Below are 20,954 nucleotides of genomic sequence, written 5' to 3'. Positions count from 1 at the left end.
GAATATATATTTGTTTTTATTTATGGTAGAAAATCATACTGTCATTTAATTTTTAGAAAATATATTTCATAACAACTAGTGTTTTCCACAAATTTCCATTTCCTTATATTGGTCTCAGCGGGATTTCTGTGGTACCAATAAATTCTATATCCTTCATTATATATACTTCTTAATATTTGAAGCTTTTGTACTGATGCAGTTGATCCATGAAATTCCACATACAGTTGTCTTATATTTCTAAGTGCACCAGTTTTTATCATATTAAGTAGAGATTGCCATTCCATAGACTCTATATCCATTTTTAAAATATCCAATGTTTTCTACAAAAAAGGCAAGTTCAGTATTAAACACTCATATACTTCAGTGTGATTTTAACTCTCATGAAAAAAAAACCGTAAAAAATATACAAAAACATCACGACCTTGTGAATAACAGCCATAACGTGAACTGTACATCTGGCAAAGCATTTCGCTCGAATCGATAGAAAGGGACCGGTATCAACATGCATCGAGTTAAGAGTGATTGAATTTTGTTAAATGGACATAAATGGTTTCAATTAAAGTACACATGATACACAATTCAACAATTAATATATGCATATTGAAAGACTCGCTTTGACTTTGAGCTGATGATGTAGTTACTGATCCTTTAATTGCTTTTTTGTCATTCTATTTAGTTACTCGGATTAATGTTTAAACAAAAATAGTAAAATAACATTTTGATGAAATAAAAGCCAACTATTGGCTGACAAGAATGATTATTGAACAGTCGCTTTCCTTTGATGTGTGGTATTTATGTACGAAATATTATGTGACTAAATTTCAAATCCATTAATCTTTATTATATCTGAGGCTTAATTCTTATTAGATACAATGTAGTTTCAATATATAAGTTGTGCTTAATAATTAAATGAGAAAATAATGATGAAAGAAACTTAATAATTTTGTTAGATAATGTAAGGGTTGTACATGGAAAATTTTGAAGATAAGAGTTGTCTCTCTTTGTACGTATCCACATTATATTAGGGAAAAAATAGAAATTGAAATAAAAGATAAAGGAGAATTTATCACCTAGTATGGACTAAATTCTGACAGTTGATCTATGTAATAGTAATTTATGCCATTTGCTGTGATAACAAAACAGTATGTTAACACTATGGATAATATTTGAAAATGTAAACAGGTACAAGTAAATGCCGCATACAAGTAACAAAATCAAGAAGACCTGAAGAGCTCTGAGGAAACGACGGCCAATTTTGTTTTTGGAGGGAGGGGTTATCTTTTGGTAGTCTTCATACAAAGAATGACCAAAAGAACAGCTAGAACATGTAGAAAGGTTGACAATTTTGAAAGCAAATGTTGTAGAATGTAATTTCTATTCCTTAGTTAAGGGTTCATCATGGAGTCAATTTGGACCAATGGAAGAGATCTGCAACTTCTAAATCAAGTTTTTTTTCTAAAATTCAACTGAACTACTACAATAATTTGGAGGCTAGGGCCATTCTCCATATATAATTACTTGTAAATTGGTTTTTTTGACTAATATATATTTTATATTGAAAACATTAATAGATCTTACCGATGTATGATTCAGATTTGAAAGGATATCTTGTAGTGTCAATATCTTCCATTTGTGTTTTCCATCTATTCCTGTTTGATCAGACAGACCAAGCTTGTGAAACCATATGGAATTTCCACGCTTGAAATCCGAAGTGTTCATACTACAAATAGATACATACACATGTATATGATTGCATTTTAAACATTATTTACAGTTGCCAGTTGCCAGTGAAAAGATAACTTTGTCCAATCAATCAAACAATGCACCACATTTATTTATTTTTCAAATTAATTTCATTGCGCCACTTTGTTAGGAAGTATTATTGTACACATGTCATGCTTCTATTCTGATCGTAATATAATTAAAACAGTACATGTGAGATGGTTGACAATGATACAACTAAACTCAAAATGTGGCGGATTTCAGCAGTTACTGTCCAAACGGCGTACACGCAATAAGCGAAACGCATTACCGTATTGTCAGCTACAGAAAGCCCAACCGTGCCAAAATATAAAACAATACAGAGAAAAAACGAAAGGCCTTACCTGTCAGTTTAAATGAACCTAAATCACGTATAGTACACCCTTGACCACATGTTTGAATCTGATCAAATCCATCAATTTAAATCGCAATTTATTGCATACTTGTCTGAATAAGTCACTCAGTCATTAAAATTCATTTTTCATAAATGAACAGTTTTAGATAATCATCATTATTTATTTATTTACACTATAAAAATGTGAATCAAAAGTTTCCTGAATATCTAGAAATTAATTAAGATTTTAAGGGCAAAACTCATTAGAAATGAAGACTCTTTAATGTTAACTTCCTATTTACCTAGGATCAAACGAGTGAATTTCACAACCATACGTTTCTGCCACCGCATCGTCAAAACTAAAATCCCAGAATATCCTATAAGAAACAAAGACAATATAGACAGTGCTTGTATTATTGGAATATCAACGGAAAACTCAAAGGTTATAACATCTTTTATAAAGTGTTTTTTTCATTTGAAAATATTTTAAAAATTAGTTGTATCATCTTTTACTAAATGTTTTTTTGTTATGAGCTTGAGAACTTTCAAATGCTTGGAATATTTATTATGTATCATTGGTACTTTGAAGTGTAATTTTATTCTGATTGCTAAAACTCCAAGACTTTTCTATTGCATGGTGTGCTGGTTAACTTGAACACTTAATACTCATTCGGATTTATTATGTATTTCAATTTTCAACCAAGAATCTAGAAACATAACACATTTATTGGAATATATAGAATTGTTTAACATTTTTTTCCAATATATAGACATGAGAACGAAGCAGTTGTTTTTCGAGTAGATTCTTTAAATTTATCATACATGTAATGCTTGTAAAGCAGTTTATTAGTGTAAAGATGTCCCAACATGTATATCAATTGTATTTATGGTTATGAATAAATGTTCAATATAGACCAAATTCAATAGTTTAAGAATGAATAATTCTATTTAATCCTCCTGTCGACGTCATTGACCATTTTCATCGTTTGTGCTTTTAATATGTTAACTAGTTTTTTTAACAATGTGTATATACTTACCCAAATGAATACACTAAGCACGGGTCAGATGGTCTATATTGTTTGTCATGACATACGTTCCATCCCCCGTCACTTATTAAACCTAATCTTAATACTTCCTTGCAAAGTGTTTGTATTGATGTCAGATATCTACAATGGTGATGTAGAAGAAATGTTATATGCATAGGACTTATAAATAGCGGATGGGTAAAGTTTCCTATTCTATTACAACATAAAAAAAACATTGATGTCCAAATCACATGTATCAACTTTGAAGCTAAAATTATAAGCTTTCACACGAAAAGTGAGCGACTTTCACAAATCTTTAAATGGCCTGACCCTGATGTGTCGACATAGATATTTTTTGATATATTTTATATTTCATTGCATAACATTTTTCTGCTAACCATTCATATGTACATGTAACTAAGACCACACGTTTCTTGTTTGAGTTTGAATATACCTTTGGTTTCTTAAAAAAAACATGATTTAGTTTCTCTCAGTAGATTTATGACTTTTGAACAGCGATAGTCTACTGTCGCCTCCTTTAACCACTCTTGTTCTTGATAAGGTAATTTGTTATCTGACTATAGATTATCTATTTTCCTATATGTCTATGATTATATACATCCAAGTTATTTGAACGCTGGTAGATTGATATCACATATCCCCATTGCTATATATTCTAGCTTGATTGGTACCTATTGTTATTGTACATATTCAACTATAACTGGGACTTTGTCCTCGAAAGTTTGCTTTCATTATTACAAATTTTGACTGAATCATTCAATTTTTAACTCAATATCACTTAAAGAATTTAATTATGTCAAGTTTAGGAATTTTTGTCAGATATTGGACTCCGTGGTTTTTTTCCTATGATACAGGGTAAAACATTTTTGCCCAATATCACAATTTTTCTTTTCATATAAGACTTCAATAGTTCATAAAAGGTCATTTCAAAATTTAAGCAGATTCTAGATTTCATTTCTTAAAATTTGAGACTAAAATTACCAAATTTAAGATTAAAGTCGGAGTCAATATAAAAAAGAAGATGTGGTATGATTGCCAATGAGACAACTATCCACAAAAGACCAAAATGACACAGACATTAACAACTATAGGTCACCGTACGGCCTTCAACAATGAGCAAAGCCCATACCGCATAGTCATCTATAAAAGGCCCCGATAAGACAATGTAAAACAATTCAAACGTGAAAACTAACGGCCTTATTTATGTAAAAAAATGAACGAAAAACAAATATGTAACACATAAACAAAAGACAACCACTGAATTACAGGCTCCTGACTTGGGACAGGCACATACATAAATAATGTGGCGGGGTTCTCACCGTTTAATTCTTTTAAATATCATCGAAAGGAGATCCATAACCTATCAATACTTTTATTTTATTATTTTTCTTAGCTAATGCTCTTGTTACGTATGGTATCAATTTTGAATTCTTGAATTATTCACTGCTTAATTTCTCTTAAGTACATCTTTATGTTATCATAGATAACCCAAAGCATAAGAGCTACGTTTCGACTACAGACGATTCAAACTTTCTAAATTTACAACATTTGAAAGTTAATAAATGTTTTCATTTGTATTAAAAAATTGTATAATTCATTAGAAATTCGTTTCAAATAATTTGTACTAAATAAACAATATATAAGTAAGATGACTGAGTTGATTACATAAACTATACCTTATATATAGACCGTTTAATTCCTTTTCGCTAAAGGTTGTAAGTCTCCTATCATCAGGAATGACAAAATGAGTATTATCTGTTTAATAGAAGCATATAACTGTAAATTGATTGAACAGTCTTCAATCGAATTTTGAATTAAATAGTTATACAAAATGTAAAACACACAGCTGAAAATTTAAGAACATTTTATACAACTTCTGAAGAAAATCTTGTTTAGTCTATCAAAGAAAAATCATAGTTAGAAAAAGCGTGACACTTACGATAGATTGGTCCCTTCTTATACCTGTATATTTGTCTAGCTTTTTGAAGATACAAACTATAAGTGAAATACCAAAATCTGATCACAAATTCAAACCTATACTTTAATTGCAAGTTTTGTTAAAATACTGTTATCGTCAAGTTTATTCTGCAACAATTTATATTGGTTTTCAATTAATAATTGCATTTTTTCTTGAGCAGATAATTGTCAGCGCACTACTTGAAGTAATGGAAAAAAAATCTGTGATTTTGCAAGAATAAGGCACTACCATGACATCTCAACTAATTGCCGACAAACACATACAGAGACTAAATGGAAATATAATTAAAACTATCTGACAGGTTTTGGAGATAACAAGTATTTCAATATAAATATATTAATTCTAGTGTATATTTAATACCATGTACTACCTAGTGTATCTTTTTATCAATATCTTACCTACCAATGTGGTAATCTCGTCTATGCCAATTGATATGCCTTCTGTGTCCTCTAAGTCTTTACATGTATGGTAAATCTATAAATAATTCATCAAAAAGTTGTAAACAATGTTATCTTCCGAATTAGACATTTCACTGGCTTCCTTATAACATGAGCAACAAGACATTTTTACGTATTGTGTCTGTTTGTTTTGTTCACGCATCGTTGTCATTGTAATGGAAGTTGATGCGACTGTCGTACAAGTGGGAGGTTTAGCGATATAAAACAAGGTTCAATCCATCCTTTTCTACATTTGAAAATGCCTGTACCCAGTCACGAATATTACTGTTATTCGTGTGATGTGTTTCCGCTTTTGATTTTATCATTTAAATGATCGTTTTGAATTTTCCTCTGAGTTCAGTATTTTTGTGATATAACTTTTTACAAGTCATCGTGCTGTCTTCAAAATGAGCTATAACCAATAGGTAAGGTTAAAAGCCATCACATGAAGAAAGTGTCAGAAATTTCAAAATATAGAACCAACGTTAACAGTTGGATAAATACTATAATAACAAAATGTATTCTACACAGCAAACAACGATAATTGCTAAATGTATGGTTAGCGTTTGAAAACAATTATATATAAAACAAAAACATACTCAAATACATGTAATGCCGTTTCACTGCATTTCAACACAAAATGTTTTTATTCATAAAATTTAGAGATGAACCTACAAAAACGGTATGAACTTACTTTAGAAACTTGCATTCGTGAGCGATAATTCAACCTAAACATGGAAATACAAAATGAATACAGCATGAAACTCTAAATTGTTAACGTACCATATCTAAATATACACATCTTGTCCTCTTTTTGTTCTGAAGAATGCATGACCATTTTGGTTCTGTCCAGTATATCCTAAATCCTGCTTGAAAAAGGGATCTCAAGTGTTTAAGTGCTGATAGGTATTTGATGCCGGTTTGATCATCTGCGTAATTTATACGAATTGACAGTTGTTGGATTTTGTTGAGAAGTCCATTTTTTATCACATCACTCAATATTTTCTCTGTAAGATTTTCGACATCCAGAATGATCACATCTCTGCTATTCTTTAAAAGTAAAAATGAGCATATACAAACGACGAGACACGTTTTGTTTTTATGTTCGTGATTCAACATTTAATGTTGGTTTCTTTGAACTAAAGACCCCATAACAACACCAAACGCAGTTAAATACTAACGGTACAAAAACGACGCAAATTACAATATGGAGCCGACCATAATTAAAATATTTACTTTCTGTCACTTTTCGTTTAAGCGTCGATATTCACATTGGTTAATCCACATTTGCATGTATCGTCGAAAATAATTGAGTAAAGTATTATAACAATGCGGTATGGATATATATTTTGATGAAATACAAACCTTCAAAGTACATATACATTCATCTAAAAACACATTTTTAAACATGAATTCAAATTGATTTAAAATTCTCAACAGTTTCATGCATATTGGTATAATTTTTCGGTATTGAATTTCATCCGTGAGAGTTTTGTAAAATCATTATATAGAGATTAATACATGGCCTTTTTCATATCAGCCTGGATATCATCCCGAGACCCCCATATCAGCCCGAGACGGAGTCGAGGTGCTGATATGGGTCGAGGGATGATACCCAGGCTGATATGGAAAAGGCCATGTATTAATCGCTTTATCATATACTTCCGACAATAGTTTTATGTAAGGAAAATAAACAAATGCAATAACTAAAACAGAACTTATGAATCAAATATACTATAATTGTCCAACAACAGCATCACTACCGCCATATACATTTTTATGATAACATATCCTATAGAGGCATTTTGAAACATTGAAAATTTGGAAGAGTTTTATGATCATTATTACTCCATGTTTGTTGTACTATAAAATGATTCATAATTGTCAATGGCATTTGTTAGCAAGTACTAAACTATCCCCACAAAAGTTCCCATAAATCTTGACGTCGTCTTGAAAAATATCTGACGTCACAATGGAAAAGTAAACAACCGATACCGGAAACACCGGAAGTAACTTGCACGAGAGGCACTATTATGGGTTTTGTGCACGAGATGCACCTGATATTGGTTATCAGCCCAGTTGGGAAATTATGGCTTGTGTACTTCCGCTCATTATACTTATGCAAAAGCTATCATATCAATGCTAAGTATATGATAAATTATCATAAAAACACAATACTTCATATTGTACAAAATATAATACTAAAATGTATTCATACCGATCTTCTTTTTACTTCATTGCTCCAAACACCGAATTGTGTTGAGTGATCAAAGAGTCCACTCTTATCTTTTGGTGTGATAGCTGTATCATATTGTCCATATTTCATACTAGAAATTAGTAAACATGGTCAACATTCAAAAAGCAACAAAAAAAAGTTCTTATTCATGTACAAAGTTCACTTTGAAATAAAGTTAAAATCAATTGAACATCCGAAAATTTGTGTTTAAATTGGTGGCTGGTTTCTAGAAAAAACCAATAAAACCAAAACTGAACGTTTCTGTGGTAAGTTTGTGGTTACTTATGTATCTTTATTCTTTCTTGGTTCCATAACACTTTATATTATCATTGTATTGAGTGCTTTGTTGATTTTTATTTTTTTATCGATTAAATCAATACGACGTTTTGTTGAAATTCGGATACTTTTGTCAATTTAACTAAACTATTGATTCCAGTGTATTTTAAGAATACATTTCAGTATTTATAAATACCTTGGTTTGTGTCTATGAACTTTTGCTTTATAATGTAAATCTATACTCTGAGCATTCATCTTATCATTCACAGTGCTGTTGAATATATACATATCGTTTTATGTTCTTTTCTTCAGTTAAAAAAGAACCAAAAATATCATATAGTGCAACAAATTGTCATAATAAAATAGTTTTTCGATTTTTAGCATCATCATATTGCTCTCTGACGATAAAAACGATAATAATACTAATCATTACTGTATAGATACTATGCAATGAACACAAAAAAAAATAGAATAAAAAAGTAAAATGTTTGCTGTAAGTAAAGCAATGTTTCCATATGTTGACCTTTTAAAAAGTATTTTTATTCAAAATAGTCCTACACAATTATATTTGATTGAGTAGATCATGACTGTATGTTTACAACCAGAAAGAATACTTTCGATGTTTGTACTATCCTTTAGTGCATTAACGTACCCAGTAACCATACCATTCATTCTGATCAGAAGAGTGAGAAATAATGAGAGCTTTGCATGAGGGAGATTTCCTAAATCTTAAAAATTTCAAATACCAATTTTAAAACACAAATACTATTCGAATGATCATATCAATATGAATGATCTTGCAACTTGGCTAGTGGTACCAACAGTTTGAACTATACACTAGATGAATGTTCGACTGATTGGTAGTACTTGAGTAAATCATAAACATTTTACTGCCCCAGATTCATATTTTGACCATACATATCTTAGTATTGCGCTATGCAAAAACATCTGAAAATGCAAAACCAAAACAAAAGTCACAAGTGTTAATATAGAAAATAGACATCAAGCGTCAGGTAATCAAAAGGACACTTCTGCGGTTGGTACAACTTAATATTTATCAAAAACCGTTAGTTCAAAATTCATTAAAATTTTTTTTTAAATAAACTTATTTAGTCATACCTAATAACCCAAATATTTGTATTTTGATTTGGTTTGTAACATCCATCTTCACAAATATTCCATCCATTATTCATAGTTCCATGTCGACCCCGTTTTGCACAAAATGCTTGAATTGATGTGGTTAGTCTATAAAATGTATAGCAACAAATATAAATGATAAGATATGGTATTAGTTCCAATGAGACAACTCTCTATTCAAGTCAAGATGTATCAAAAGTAAATAATCATATGTCAAAGTACGGTCTTCAACACAGAGCCTCTGTTCGAACCGAATAGCAAGCTTTAAAATGCCCCACAATGTATAGTGTAAAACAATTCAAACAGAAAAACCAACGACCTAATTTATATTAAAAAAACGGGAAACACTTATGGACGACAATTACACACAACAACTACTGACAAATAGGCTTCTGAATTAGGACAAGTGCATAAATAAACTCATCATAAAATGCAGCTGGTTTAAACGTTGAGACAAAATTAATGCAAACCTTCCCCCTAATCGGCAACAAAAATGAAATATAACAACATAATAGGACCAAATATACAGTATCAATTGAAATGGCTTAACTCAGCAAAGTACGTTATCACATATTCGACTGTTGTCCGGAGTTTGATCTGGTTGTTGTCTCTTTGGCATATTCCGTATTTCCATACTCCAATTTCTTATCATTTTTGTGTATTTATAGTTTTTGTATATACAAGCTAACATAAATTTGTGTTTGATATCAACATGGATTCGATTTCTTCAATTGTATAGAAATATCTTAATCATTGATAATGCCTTATTTGGTAAAGACAAGTTGATGGCTTTAAAACATTTCCTGTTCAATGTTTGAAATTTGTTCGATAATACATTGTTTTTTCTTGTAGATATTTGGCTTCTAAAAAAAATCGTTGTCCTTTCATTATCGACTCGTGATTTTTTTATCCAAAATTGTCATTTTTTATATTATATTTCTTCCACCTATACTTTCAACCCCAATTTATTTTTAGATGTGGCATGATTGCGAATGTGAGAAGAATACACCAAATTCAAAATGACGTAGACGTTGCAAATATAAGTTTCCGTACGTCTTTCTATCATGTGAGTTACAATTTTCTGCAATTTAAATCTCTCATTAGAAATCATACCATATTTTATATAACGAATTTTTTTTCATTGACAATCATATGTTTATCCACTCGATTCAATTGATGTTTCCTCACGTCACGGTTCACTGAACATTGACTCATGACAGTGCAAGTCAGGTGTAAAATTGTAAGAACTTTATCTAATCTATTGTGTCTTATGTATAGGTCAGTATGTAAGGTTTGTTATTTTTTTGCATAAAATCATATTTTAGTGAATATCATTAATTATAGCTTAATACATCAAAGGTTTAATGTTACCTGTGATATAGACACTCAACCACATTAGGCGGCAATACTTTCAAAATTTTATCTGGTGGAACAATAAAATTCCCATCTCTATTTCTAAATTGCTCGACCTGCAATCCACGAAGGAGAAAATGATAACACATAATACAGATCAGATTGTGCACAGATTGAAAAGATTTAAAAAAAGATTACTTGTTTTCAATCACAATTGATGCTTGCAATTCTTAATTTTATGTTCCTAAGGATGTACAGCTCTGAGAAGCCAATCATTTTTAAAATTAACTTTTTTTTCTTTTAAGTGACTGTCAGAAAGGTACTGATGAAGAAAAATTCACATATGGTGGTGCACTTCCTTTTTTGCTACCACCATTTAAAGGTATCTTTTTTTATGATTTTCACATTTACATTAATTTTTACCCATTTTTGGTTATTCTCATGAAAAAAATTATAATTTCACAATTATTGAATTTTTTTCATGCCTTCACTAAAGATGAAGTGTACCAATCTGAATAAATTTAACTTATTAAAAACTATAAATTGGTGTTAATATTAGGAAGTTTTATAAAATTTTGTTGCATTTTTGTGACAAATTAACCAAGCTGTCAATTTTGTAAATTCAAAAGACTACATCCTGAAAACAAAAGAATGGTAAAAATAATGTTAAAACCTTCAACTAATATATTTTACTATCTTTAAAGTTCTTCATTTCTGAAGACTATAGTCGATATCACACGAAAGACCTACTTAAATAAAGTGAGATTCCGCATCAGTGTTTAAGTCTTGCTAATTAACAAGGTGCTATTTAAAAAATGATTAAAAACAAAATCATTTGAATAGCGTATTTCATTGTTTTGGAAAATATAACATTTCCATAGGCAAATAGGAGCGACTTTTTGTTACTTAGTGTAAAGGGAATATTTATTTCTTTAAGTGTACTTAAGCGATATATGTAGTTATCTCATTTTGTTATGACACTGAGTTACCACACAACAGTAAATATAATTTGTCATATGCAACTTACTGTTCTAATGCAGTGTATATCTTCTTTTGTTTTGAAATCTCCCTTGACCGAATGTGGTTTTTCTCTCTGAAAGATTACAAGATGCTCACATAATTCTTATTTTATTCTTTATACACAAATGATAAGAACACTTAAATTATAAAGTTTGTGAATCCGATGATGGAGAAAAAACTCGACGCTTACAATTGATAACGTGTTGTTTTAATTTTAATGGCTCTGCAATGCTCGCGATCGTGGAAAAGAATTCATTGTATATAAAAAAGACGGAACTGACGGTGAAGTTCTAATAAATGTGAAAATCAAAATAATGCGCTAGAAAAGTACATTTTTATTCGTTATTTCCGAAGAATAGTCGTTGCAATTATCATGCTGAATTGTACAATTTATCAAAGATATCCAGAATGTAATATCTTGAAATAGTTATCAAAGGTACCAGGATTATAATTTAGACCACAGACGCGCGTTTCGTCTACACCAGACTCATCAGTGACGCTCATATCAAAATATTTATAAAGCCAAACAAGTACAAAGTTGAAGAGCATTGAGGATCTTAAATTCCAAAAAGTTGTGCCAAATACGGCTAAGGTAATCTATGCCTGGGATAAGAAAATCCTTAGTTTTTCGAAAATTTCCAAGTTTTGTAAACAGGAAATTTATAAAAATGACCACATTATTGATATTCATGTCAACACCGAAGTTTTGACTACTGGGCTGGTGATACCCTCGGGGACGAAACGTCCACTAGCAGTAGCATCGACCCAGTGGTGTAAATAGTTATCAAAGGTACCAGGATTATAATTTAGTACGCCAGACGCGCGTTTCGTCTACATCAGACTCGTCAGTGACGCTCATATCAAAATATTTATAAAGCCAAACAAGTACAAAGTTGAAGAGCATTGAGGATCTAAAATTTCAAAAAGTTGTGCCAAATACGGCTAAGGTAATCTATGACTGGGATAAGAAAATCCCTAGTTTTTCGAAGATTTCAAAGTTTTATAAACAGGAAATTTTTAAAAATGACCACATTATTGATATTCATGTCAACACCGAAGTTTTGACTACTGGGCTGGTGATACCCTTGAAAATGATGTGTGATGCTTATGCAACACCGTTGCAACTGGGCTTGTACAGTGTACAACGTCCTACAACACTAGATCATCGAATTAAGTAGATAAAGGAAGATGCGGTGTGAGTGCCAATGAGACAACTCTCCATCCAAATAACAATAACAAAGTAAACCATTATAAACCAATGTACGGACTTTAACACGGAGCCTTGGCTTACACCGAACAACAAGCTATAAAGGGCCCCAAAATTACTAGTGTAAAACCATTCAAACGGAAAAACCAACGGCCTAATCTATATAAAAAAACGAGAAACGATAAACACGTATAAATTACATAAACAAACGACAACTACTATACATCAGATTCCAGACTTATATAAATGTTTTGAATATTTGATGTGACGTCAAAGTAAGTAAACGCATTTTCTCTTATGGCATAACAAAACAACAAGCCGAGCTGCAAGGTACACCAAAGAAAACGGATATTCATAAAACTTTTGAAAATATCATGTCTGACTCAACTGTAGTGGATATGATTGCTATTACTTGTGTATCATGTCAGTTTATAAACTAAAAGTAATGCGTACCTGTATCAGATGCTTTATTTGGTTTTTAAGTACAACGTCATCGTATGGTGCAGACATTTTCTGACAAATTGATATCAGTAATACAACAGTGATGATAAAAAGAATGGATATTTTCAAACAAGCATGTTTGTTCAAAATCTTCATCTCCTGTTAAAATTTTAACGTTCTAAAAATATAAAACGAAATATAATAATTAAATAGACTTAAAAACAATACCATACAAAAGAGCGTGTGTTTATGTGAATATTCTGAAATAAACTTCAATGAATAGATATAAGAAGATGTGGTATGAGTGGCAATGAGACCACTTTTTATCAAAGTCACAATTTTTAAAAGAAAAACCAAGTACGGTCTTCAACACGGAGCCTAGGCTCACACTGAACAGTAAGCTATAAAGGGCCCCTAAAATTAAAAGACATATAAACACAAGTAAACATACACTGACCGAATGAAATTGATCTATGACATAGTGTTATTAAAAAATCAATAAAATAAGGGGCAAATAATAAAGGCAACAGTAGTATACAGCTGTGAAATGTTAAATAATTACAAAAGGAAAAACCATTACCTTAAACAAATAACCTTGCCGCCAAATAGAATATTGTACACAGGTAAAATATTATTGGGGAATATAAGTAAAGGGGGGGGGGGGAGAAAAACTAATGTACAGGTATTTTCTGACTACAAGATCTGACTACTTGAAATATCTATGAATTGATAAGTCATTTTCAGTTTTTCTCAAATTCATCTACTGCGATAAATTTGGTACTGGTCATGATGTCATCCGCTGTTTTTTGCCTTATATTAGAATAATATATTAGAATAATATAAGGGGAACTAATTCTGTGGATAACTTAAGAACAAATATTTACTAATGGGAATTGACAGATATTACATTGTTGAGATCAGTTTCAAACGTCTTGTGTGTGTTGTTGTGTTTTCATTTAATATCAAATTTTATCAGATAATAAATTACCTCTTTTGCCTCTTCTTGCTTTATTGGAATTTTCCGACTAGTCCGATTAGCGTAATAGGTATAAAACCACTAATTCATAGCCCCATTGCTTTCTATGTTAAATTAAATTGCAATTTCAAGCATTTATGGCTACTTTGTCTTAAGTTCAAATAAAGTGGCAGTTATTCATGTCAAAACTGTACCTTATCCTGACTTGTGCTGAAAGAATCAACATACCTTTAATTGCATATTAGAGCGCACTGGTTCCCCGAAGATTCATAGTACAAAAACAGGAACTTTTGATCTGAATCCTATTAAAATTTCAAATACTCCTTTATTATTCAAGTAAAAGGGTTTTGCAGTGATCCCAAGTGCCCAAGCTTTCATTTGATATAAAAACTGCCAAAATATTCCCACTATTGACAAAGATACAGCTATGCGTAGGAACTATTTTGTTTAAAATATGTACTACTTTCTTGTATGTTCTTCCCGACCGGGCTTGAATTAGTGGTTCTATACCTTAAGTGCGTCCTAATTGTCAGCTTAACTGAAAGATTTAAAAGTGAGATACCTTCAATCACAATGAATTTAACTTTTTTCCGACTTGCTGAGAAATGTAAGACCAGACGATATTTGAAAAGAAATCATTTAAAGTGAAAATTGGACAGATTAATACGAGAACACCAAGTGGTCAGGTTGCCACACCTTTTTTTTAAAGGAAACTATACAAAAACTTCGTTATCATCATTTTTTGCATGAAATTGGGGTGATTTGTTTGTGTCCCTAAAATGACAAGTCATGGATTATTTTTTTATTTAATAAATGCATTCGCATTTGCCTTAAACTATGGTGTTTTCAATATCAGAAGTCATTAATTGGCAGGCTTAAACTGTTTTATCAAATATACATGAATCCTATTATTAGTCCGAAGGCCATGTTAGTCCTGATGATGAAAGCATGGACACCGAATAAAACTTGAACTTGTATACACACGTTTATTTTATGGGTTGTCCTTTTTTGGGGGGAGGGGAGAAGGGAGTACTGCAAAGCCCTATTTGACCTGTAAATCTTGGCAAGAAAAAAAAAACAGGAAAACTTCCAACCTTAGATTTATAAAATGGTCGTCTGTATGATATTTGTCTTTGCAATTTGAGAGCATAGATATTTTTATATACACAAATATATATGAAAAATAAAAGTGTCAAGGCTTGAAATGTCTTTTTTATTTTACGAAAATATATAAGTTTTGTAATAGCATGAATGATCAAATGTTAACCATCATAACAGGTAAGGAAAAAGAGTTACCTTTTTAATATGTATAGTTTAAATATAACACAGTCCCTTGTGTGTGCTTTTCTTTTAAGAAAAGTAAGATGAACAATATGTGTGCTATTTGTTGAAGCCAACTTTAAATGCATATTCTTTTTCTTGCATTTTAGAAACCCCTTCTGTAACGCAATTTGAAAAAAAGTAATAAAAACTATACCTGTAAGTAAGAATTCACAAAGTGTTTATACACATAAATTCAATATTATCAAACCACTGATATCAAGATACAGGTATGGCTGCACGACAGTGTCATATGATCATTTATACTATTAAAACATAGTACTTAATTGGTCGGTAGAAGAAAATTTGGACGCATTCTCTAGAATATCTCTCAAATATCTCGTTAGATAATGGAACACTGATTTCCAACAATGTCATTTTAAAGCTAAAATCAAACGGCCATTATTATTTTTACACCCAGTTGAGGTCAAATTGGGTTAGGATTGGGCTAGGTGAATCAACAGAAGTTTGATATAAGAAATTTTAATTTAAGTTCAAGCTCTCTACATTAAGCTCTATGAAAAAGTTATTTGTGCAACTGCATATGAAACTGCAGTGGCTGATATAGTTAATTAAAATTATGAAGAAGATAACGAATCATTATAGTAGTAGCTGTAACATATATCTTATAAGCTTAATTAAAGACAACACAAGTTCACCAACATTTAACATTTATTCAATGTTGATATTTATAACATACAACTGGTAGTACAACAGAGGCAGAAGTAGCTTGTGCTGCAGGAATTTGTTAGATAAAATTGAAAGTTCACACTTGAAACACTGAAATGTTCTGATTCGTTGTAAAAATGTTGTCCACAATCGACCATCGATGTCAATTTCTACAGGCCAGTCAAGATATACGAATTATTTAACTGTATCTGAAGTATCTTTATCCAAATTTGAGGGGATAAATGTATTAAACATAGTCACCAAACATTGAAATATTTAGTAAGAGGACGTAAAAAAAATCTATGTAGCGGAACGTGAAGTCAAAAGATATGGCTAACTTCATTTCATTCTCTATAAGAAGCTCATGAATGAAATCACTCCCAAATTTCAGTCGTTTTACTTCATAACCTTGCTGAACAGTTTTATGGCGTACTAAATTATAATCCTGGTACCTTTGATAACTATTTACACCACTGGGTCGATGCCACTGCTGGTGGACGTTTCGTCCCCGAGGGTATCACCAGTCCAGTAGTCAACACGTCGGTGTTGACATGAATATCAATAATGTGGTCATTTTTTTTTTATAAATTTCATGTAGACAAAAGTTTAAATTTTTCGAAAAACTAAGGATTTTCTTAATCCAGGCATAGATTTCCTTAGCCGTATTTGGCACAACTTTTTGGAATTTTGTATCCTCAATGCTCTTCAACTTTGTAATTGTTTGGCTTTATAAATATTTTGATATGAGCGTCACTGATGAGTCTTATGTAGACGAAACGCGCGTCTGGCGTACTAAATTATAATCCTGGTACCTTTGATAACTATTTGAAAACACTTCTGTTGACAATTTCTGTATACATGGGAACATACAAGCGTTTAACGTATCATTGGATATATGTAAAAACCATACAATGATAAGGTTCTGCCCTATGCAAATGTTGAATTTTAACCAAGGAGAAACTTAAACCAGTTTTAGCCATAGGTCCTAGTTGGAAATCGTTAATCCGTTAAAAAACCTGTAATACGCCACCAAAGAAAATTTAAGTTGCTTTGAGAACTGTTATCATGCAAACGGAAATTACCTCACACAACCTTTTTGTTATACATAATATTTGTAAATAGCATTTGCTTTACTACCATTTTGGATGTTTGAAATTTTTCAAGCTGAAGCAGAAACGTTTTTTTTTCGAATAATCTGACCCGACATTTATTTTTGTGTTTTTTTATGTATGTTTTGTTATTATATTGATTTAGGTAGGGTTGATTGTATGACATAAGAAAAAAAAAACTACACTGCACACTACAATCGATATTTTTAATATGCGCCAAACATCATTTGCTCTGCTGTAATATTGGATTTACTTAGTAATTCCATCTTCATTCAATGCCTGCTCAATGAAAACGAGACGATGACATTTCTTGCAGGACACCTTTATTGTATAAGTTCAAAAAACATATTTACATCAAAACGTAGACATAGCACTTAAATGTTATGACGATAAAAAAAAACTACATTACCCAATTAAACTCTGCCTATACTATATTCTAACATCATGGACGAATTCATTAAATTCCAAGCATTGACCCATAAAGAACAAACATCACATTTTGTTTTTTGTATCCTCTGATCGTTGGCAATCTCATTAAAACCATAATTTCTGATTACCGTGTAGCGTATCAGAACATCGAATTTAAATGAGATTGTTATCGTTGGTTGACTATTTAGTTCTGCGGTTTGCATGTTGTGTCGACTACTTTTATATGTGTGTGTGCGTTTCTCTTTTATGCATGTTCTTGCGAGTGTTTGTGTTTTAATTCTGTCACGTAGTTTTTAAGCGATATTTTGAAACATTGTCATCAAGCGAGAGGTTTGGCGTGCCATTAAGCAAGGTTTAAACAACCATATTTTTTTTCTTAAAAAGTGTTGGCGTGTGTCTTTGTTGCACTTCGGTGTTCCTGTTGTTCCTTTGTTTTCTTCGGTTTTGGTTTGTAACCAGGATTTGTTTTCCTCCATCAATTTATGACTTTTGATCACCTGTATACTACTGTTGCATTTATTTCGTACAACAAAAATGCATTACATCATAACAACGAGATATGTTATATTAAAAATCACGATACTAGTGTTTAATAAATATTAAAACAGTATAAAATAAACCTATTGACTGATAAAAAACGCACGATTAACACTGATTTCTAAATCTTATATCAAATGCTACCAAATATGAAAGATTGACCAAAATGAATGAGTGAAAAACAGTACCGTATAGATGAAACTGAAAGAAAGTATGCCATCGAAATATAGACTTATAATATTCAAATTTTGAAAGGTTAATCTTTCTACTAAATTACTTAACCATAAAAGGCAATACACGAGGATGTATATCGCAGGATATTATACCGTACATCATACTTTTATTTTCAATTGCAACAAACATCCTTTAAATAAAATGTACCATAGGTATGTCGAAGTAAACAGAATCACATGTCCAAATATGTTTCAATATTGATTCACTGTAAAATTGATAATACAATTGCGATATGTAACACTTATTACAAAATAATAAACATAATAAAAAATGTCTCTCCTTATGGAAACTATGACATATATGTTTTCATTATAATCAATTATTGTCCAATCCTGTCTACCCGCACTGAACTATTGATAAAACCCTTAGCAATTTGACATACACTGGTTTCCATACTTAAGATGTTTCCAATCCTGTCTACCCTCACTGAATTATTAATAAAACCCTAAGCAATGTGACACACACTGGTTTCCATACTTATTGTGTAATTGGTCCAACTGATAACAGAAACGAATTTACAATTCTTCCGATACATTTATATCAGAAGTAAACATTAGTAATAGTGTTATCTCAGTACCTGTGTGACGGTTTACATGCATTCAAATGTATGCAGCGAAGACATGAATTGATTTATCAAATAACTGATAATATTAAACTTACTCTCGTAACTTAATGAAATCGATCGGCTTTCTGTAGTTACTGCTCAAACATGCATTCATATAAAGCTGACCTCGTTACACCTTATCGCAAATAATCGGGAAACAGATTTCTGAATTGAAACATGAATTGGTTTGGTTCAAGTCTTTTTTATATTGTTTGGAAATTACCTACAAATAATAAATACACAATTAAGTTACTTTGCTACAATTTATCTATCAAAATGGATTTACAATATGAAAATTGTTAAAACAGACTTGTTCATTAAAACCTTGCATTTAGTCTATCTTGTATAACTTGAATACCAATTATTTTTGTGAGTTGCATCGTAATACATAACCTGTATCGAGTCTTCAGGTTTTTATTGGTACAATTGATACACGTTTATAATACAAAACACAAATGAGGGGAGGCTAAACTAAATTACTTTGAATCAAAATGGAATTTCAAAAATACACCTTAATAAAACAAAATCCTTATTTGTTAATTTTCAAAGAAATCAATGTTTTTCAACACTTTTTCACACACCGCAAATTTGGTATCAACAGAATCAATGATCATTTTCTTTTGAAAATCTAGTTTTAAAAGATATTAAGCAAAATTTGTGAGTATTTAACCAGAACTTATATAAATCATTATCAAGGATCTTCCTCTTATAGATATATAAAGTATATACTATTCTAAAACATCATATGTATAAGAAGAGACATTCTTTGTTGATAATAATGACATGAAAATATTGACGCCTGAAAAACAAAGTTGTACTAATTGCTTTAGCGTACGACCTAGTACATACTAATCCGTGCCTTCTTTCATTCACAATCCTTACAAGGCTGGTAAAATTTCGTGAAGACATGTAGCTTTGTCATATACGGAAAAACCTAAGATTCCAATCCCGTTTGTATAATCTTGCCAGGTTACGACGGACTAAAAACAGACCTATTGGCATAAAACATTATAGGTTGAAGTGGCTCATATATGTTTCTCGTTTCTCTGTTTTTTTTATATAGATTAGACTGTTGATTTTCCCGTTTGAATAGTTTTAAACCAGTCATTTTTGAGGCCCTTTATAACTTGCTATTCGGTGTGAGCCAAGGCTCCTTGTTTAAGACCGTACTTTGCCCTATAATGGTTTACAAATTGTGACTTGGGTGGAGAGTTGTCTCATTGGCACCCATGCCACATCTTCTTATATTTATTTACAGTTTCTTCCCAGACAAAAAAAGTTCACCGAAAAAAGGCTTCGAAGTCAATTATTCTGCTGTACTAACTACATATTAAATTTGTATAATTGTAAAATTATTTTAACACTTTAAATGATGTGTGCGGTGATATATAAGCGACACAGGATTTTTCAAGATCATATTAACCATCTAAAAAAACACGGTAATCTTAAATATCATATTCAAACCCACCTTTTGATTGAGTTACTTAATTTATTTTGAGAGTTATTCAAAACATAAATATTGAAAGACATTGTTCACAAAATAGTAATTCAGTCATTCATATCATGAAAAGAATCATGTTTGTTTACATTTTTTATGTCATTGAAATGCAAAGCTACCATTTGTACTTTTGTAAAAACGGCGATATCTTTTTTTAGATACTGTTCATGTCTTCGACGATTTTGACAGATTAATTATTTTTTTTTTTGTAATAGTTCTTATAATTTAATAATATATATTATCTATTGACTTTGTATGTGTTTTCTTGATGAGATTTCCTTTACGAACTCATACCAGATATTTTATGATCGAATCAAAATTATTGACCTACGTACATTACTTATTCTTTCAC

The 20,954-nt window shown here is 31.0% G+C and overlaps 1 protein-coding gene across 2 annotated transcripts; it reads right to left on the bottom strand.

Annotated features, from left to right (window-relative positions):
* LOC143085556 (uncharacterized) lies at nucleotides 1-19,294 on the bottom strand. 2 transcript variants are annotated; one of them, XM_076261987.1, is made up of 14 exons: nucleotides 19,161-19,294; nucleotides 13,239-13,404; nucleotides 11,586-11,651; nucleotides 10,577-10,674; nucleotides 9,188-9,313; nucleotides 8,265-8,339; nucleotides 7,775-7,883; nucleotides 6,340-6,606; nucleotides 5,518-5,593; nucleotides 4,818-4,896; nucleotides 3,133-3,261; nucleotides 2,398-2,472; nucleotides 1,579-1,720; nucleotides 1-320 (listed from the first exon to the last, which is right to left on the bottom strand). In XM_076261987.1, the coding sequence occupies exons 2-14, from the start codon at nucleotides 13,380-13,382 to the stop codon at nucleotides 42-44; spliced, it is 1,665 nt and encodes a 554-aa protein (XP_076118102.1). In that variant the 5' UTR covers nucleotides 13,383-13,404; nucleotides 19,161-19,294; the 3' UTR covers nucleotides 1-41. The 2 variants fall into 2 exon arrangements, with proteins under 2 accessions (XP_076118102.1, XP_076118101.1); XM_076261986.1 differs by lacking the exon at nucleotides 19,161-19,294 and adding an exon at nucleotides 14,215-14,352.
* Nucleotides 19,295-20,954: the final 1,660 nt, after the last annotated feature.

Source organism: Mytilus galloprovincialis, chromosome 8 (assembly GCF_965363235.1).
Source record: "Mytilus galloprovincialis chromosome 8, xbMytGall1.hap1.1, whole genome shotgun sequence".
Lineage (NCBI taxonomy): Eukaryota > Metazoa > Mollusca > Bivalvia > Mytilida > Mytilidae > Mytilus > Mytilus galloprovincialis.
This window is presented reverse-complemented; position numbering and strand designations above follow the sequence as displayed.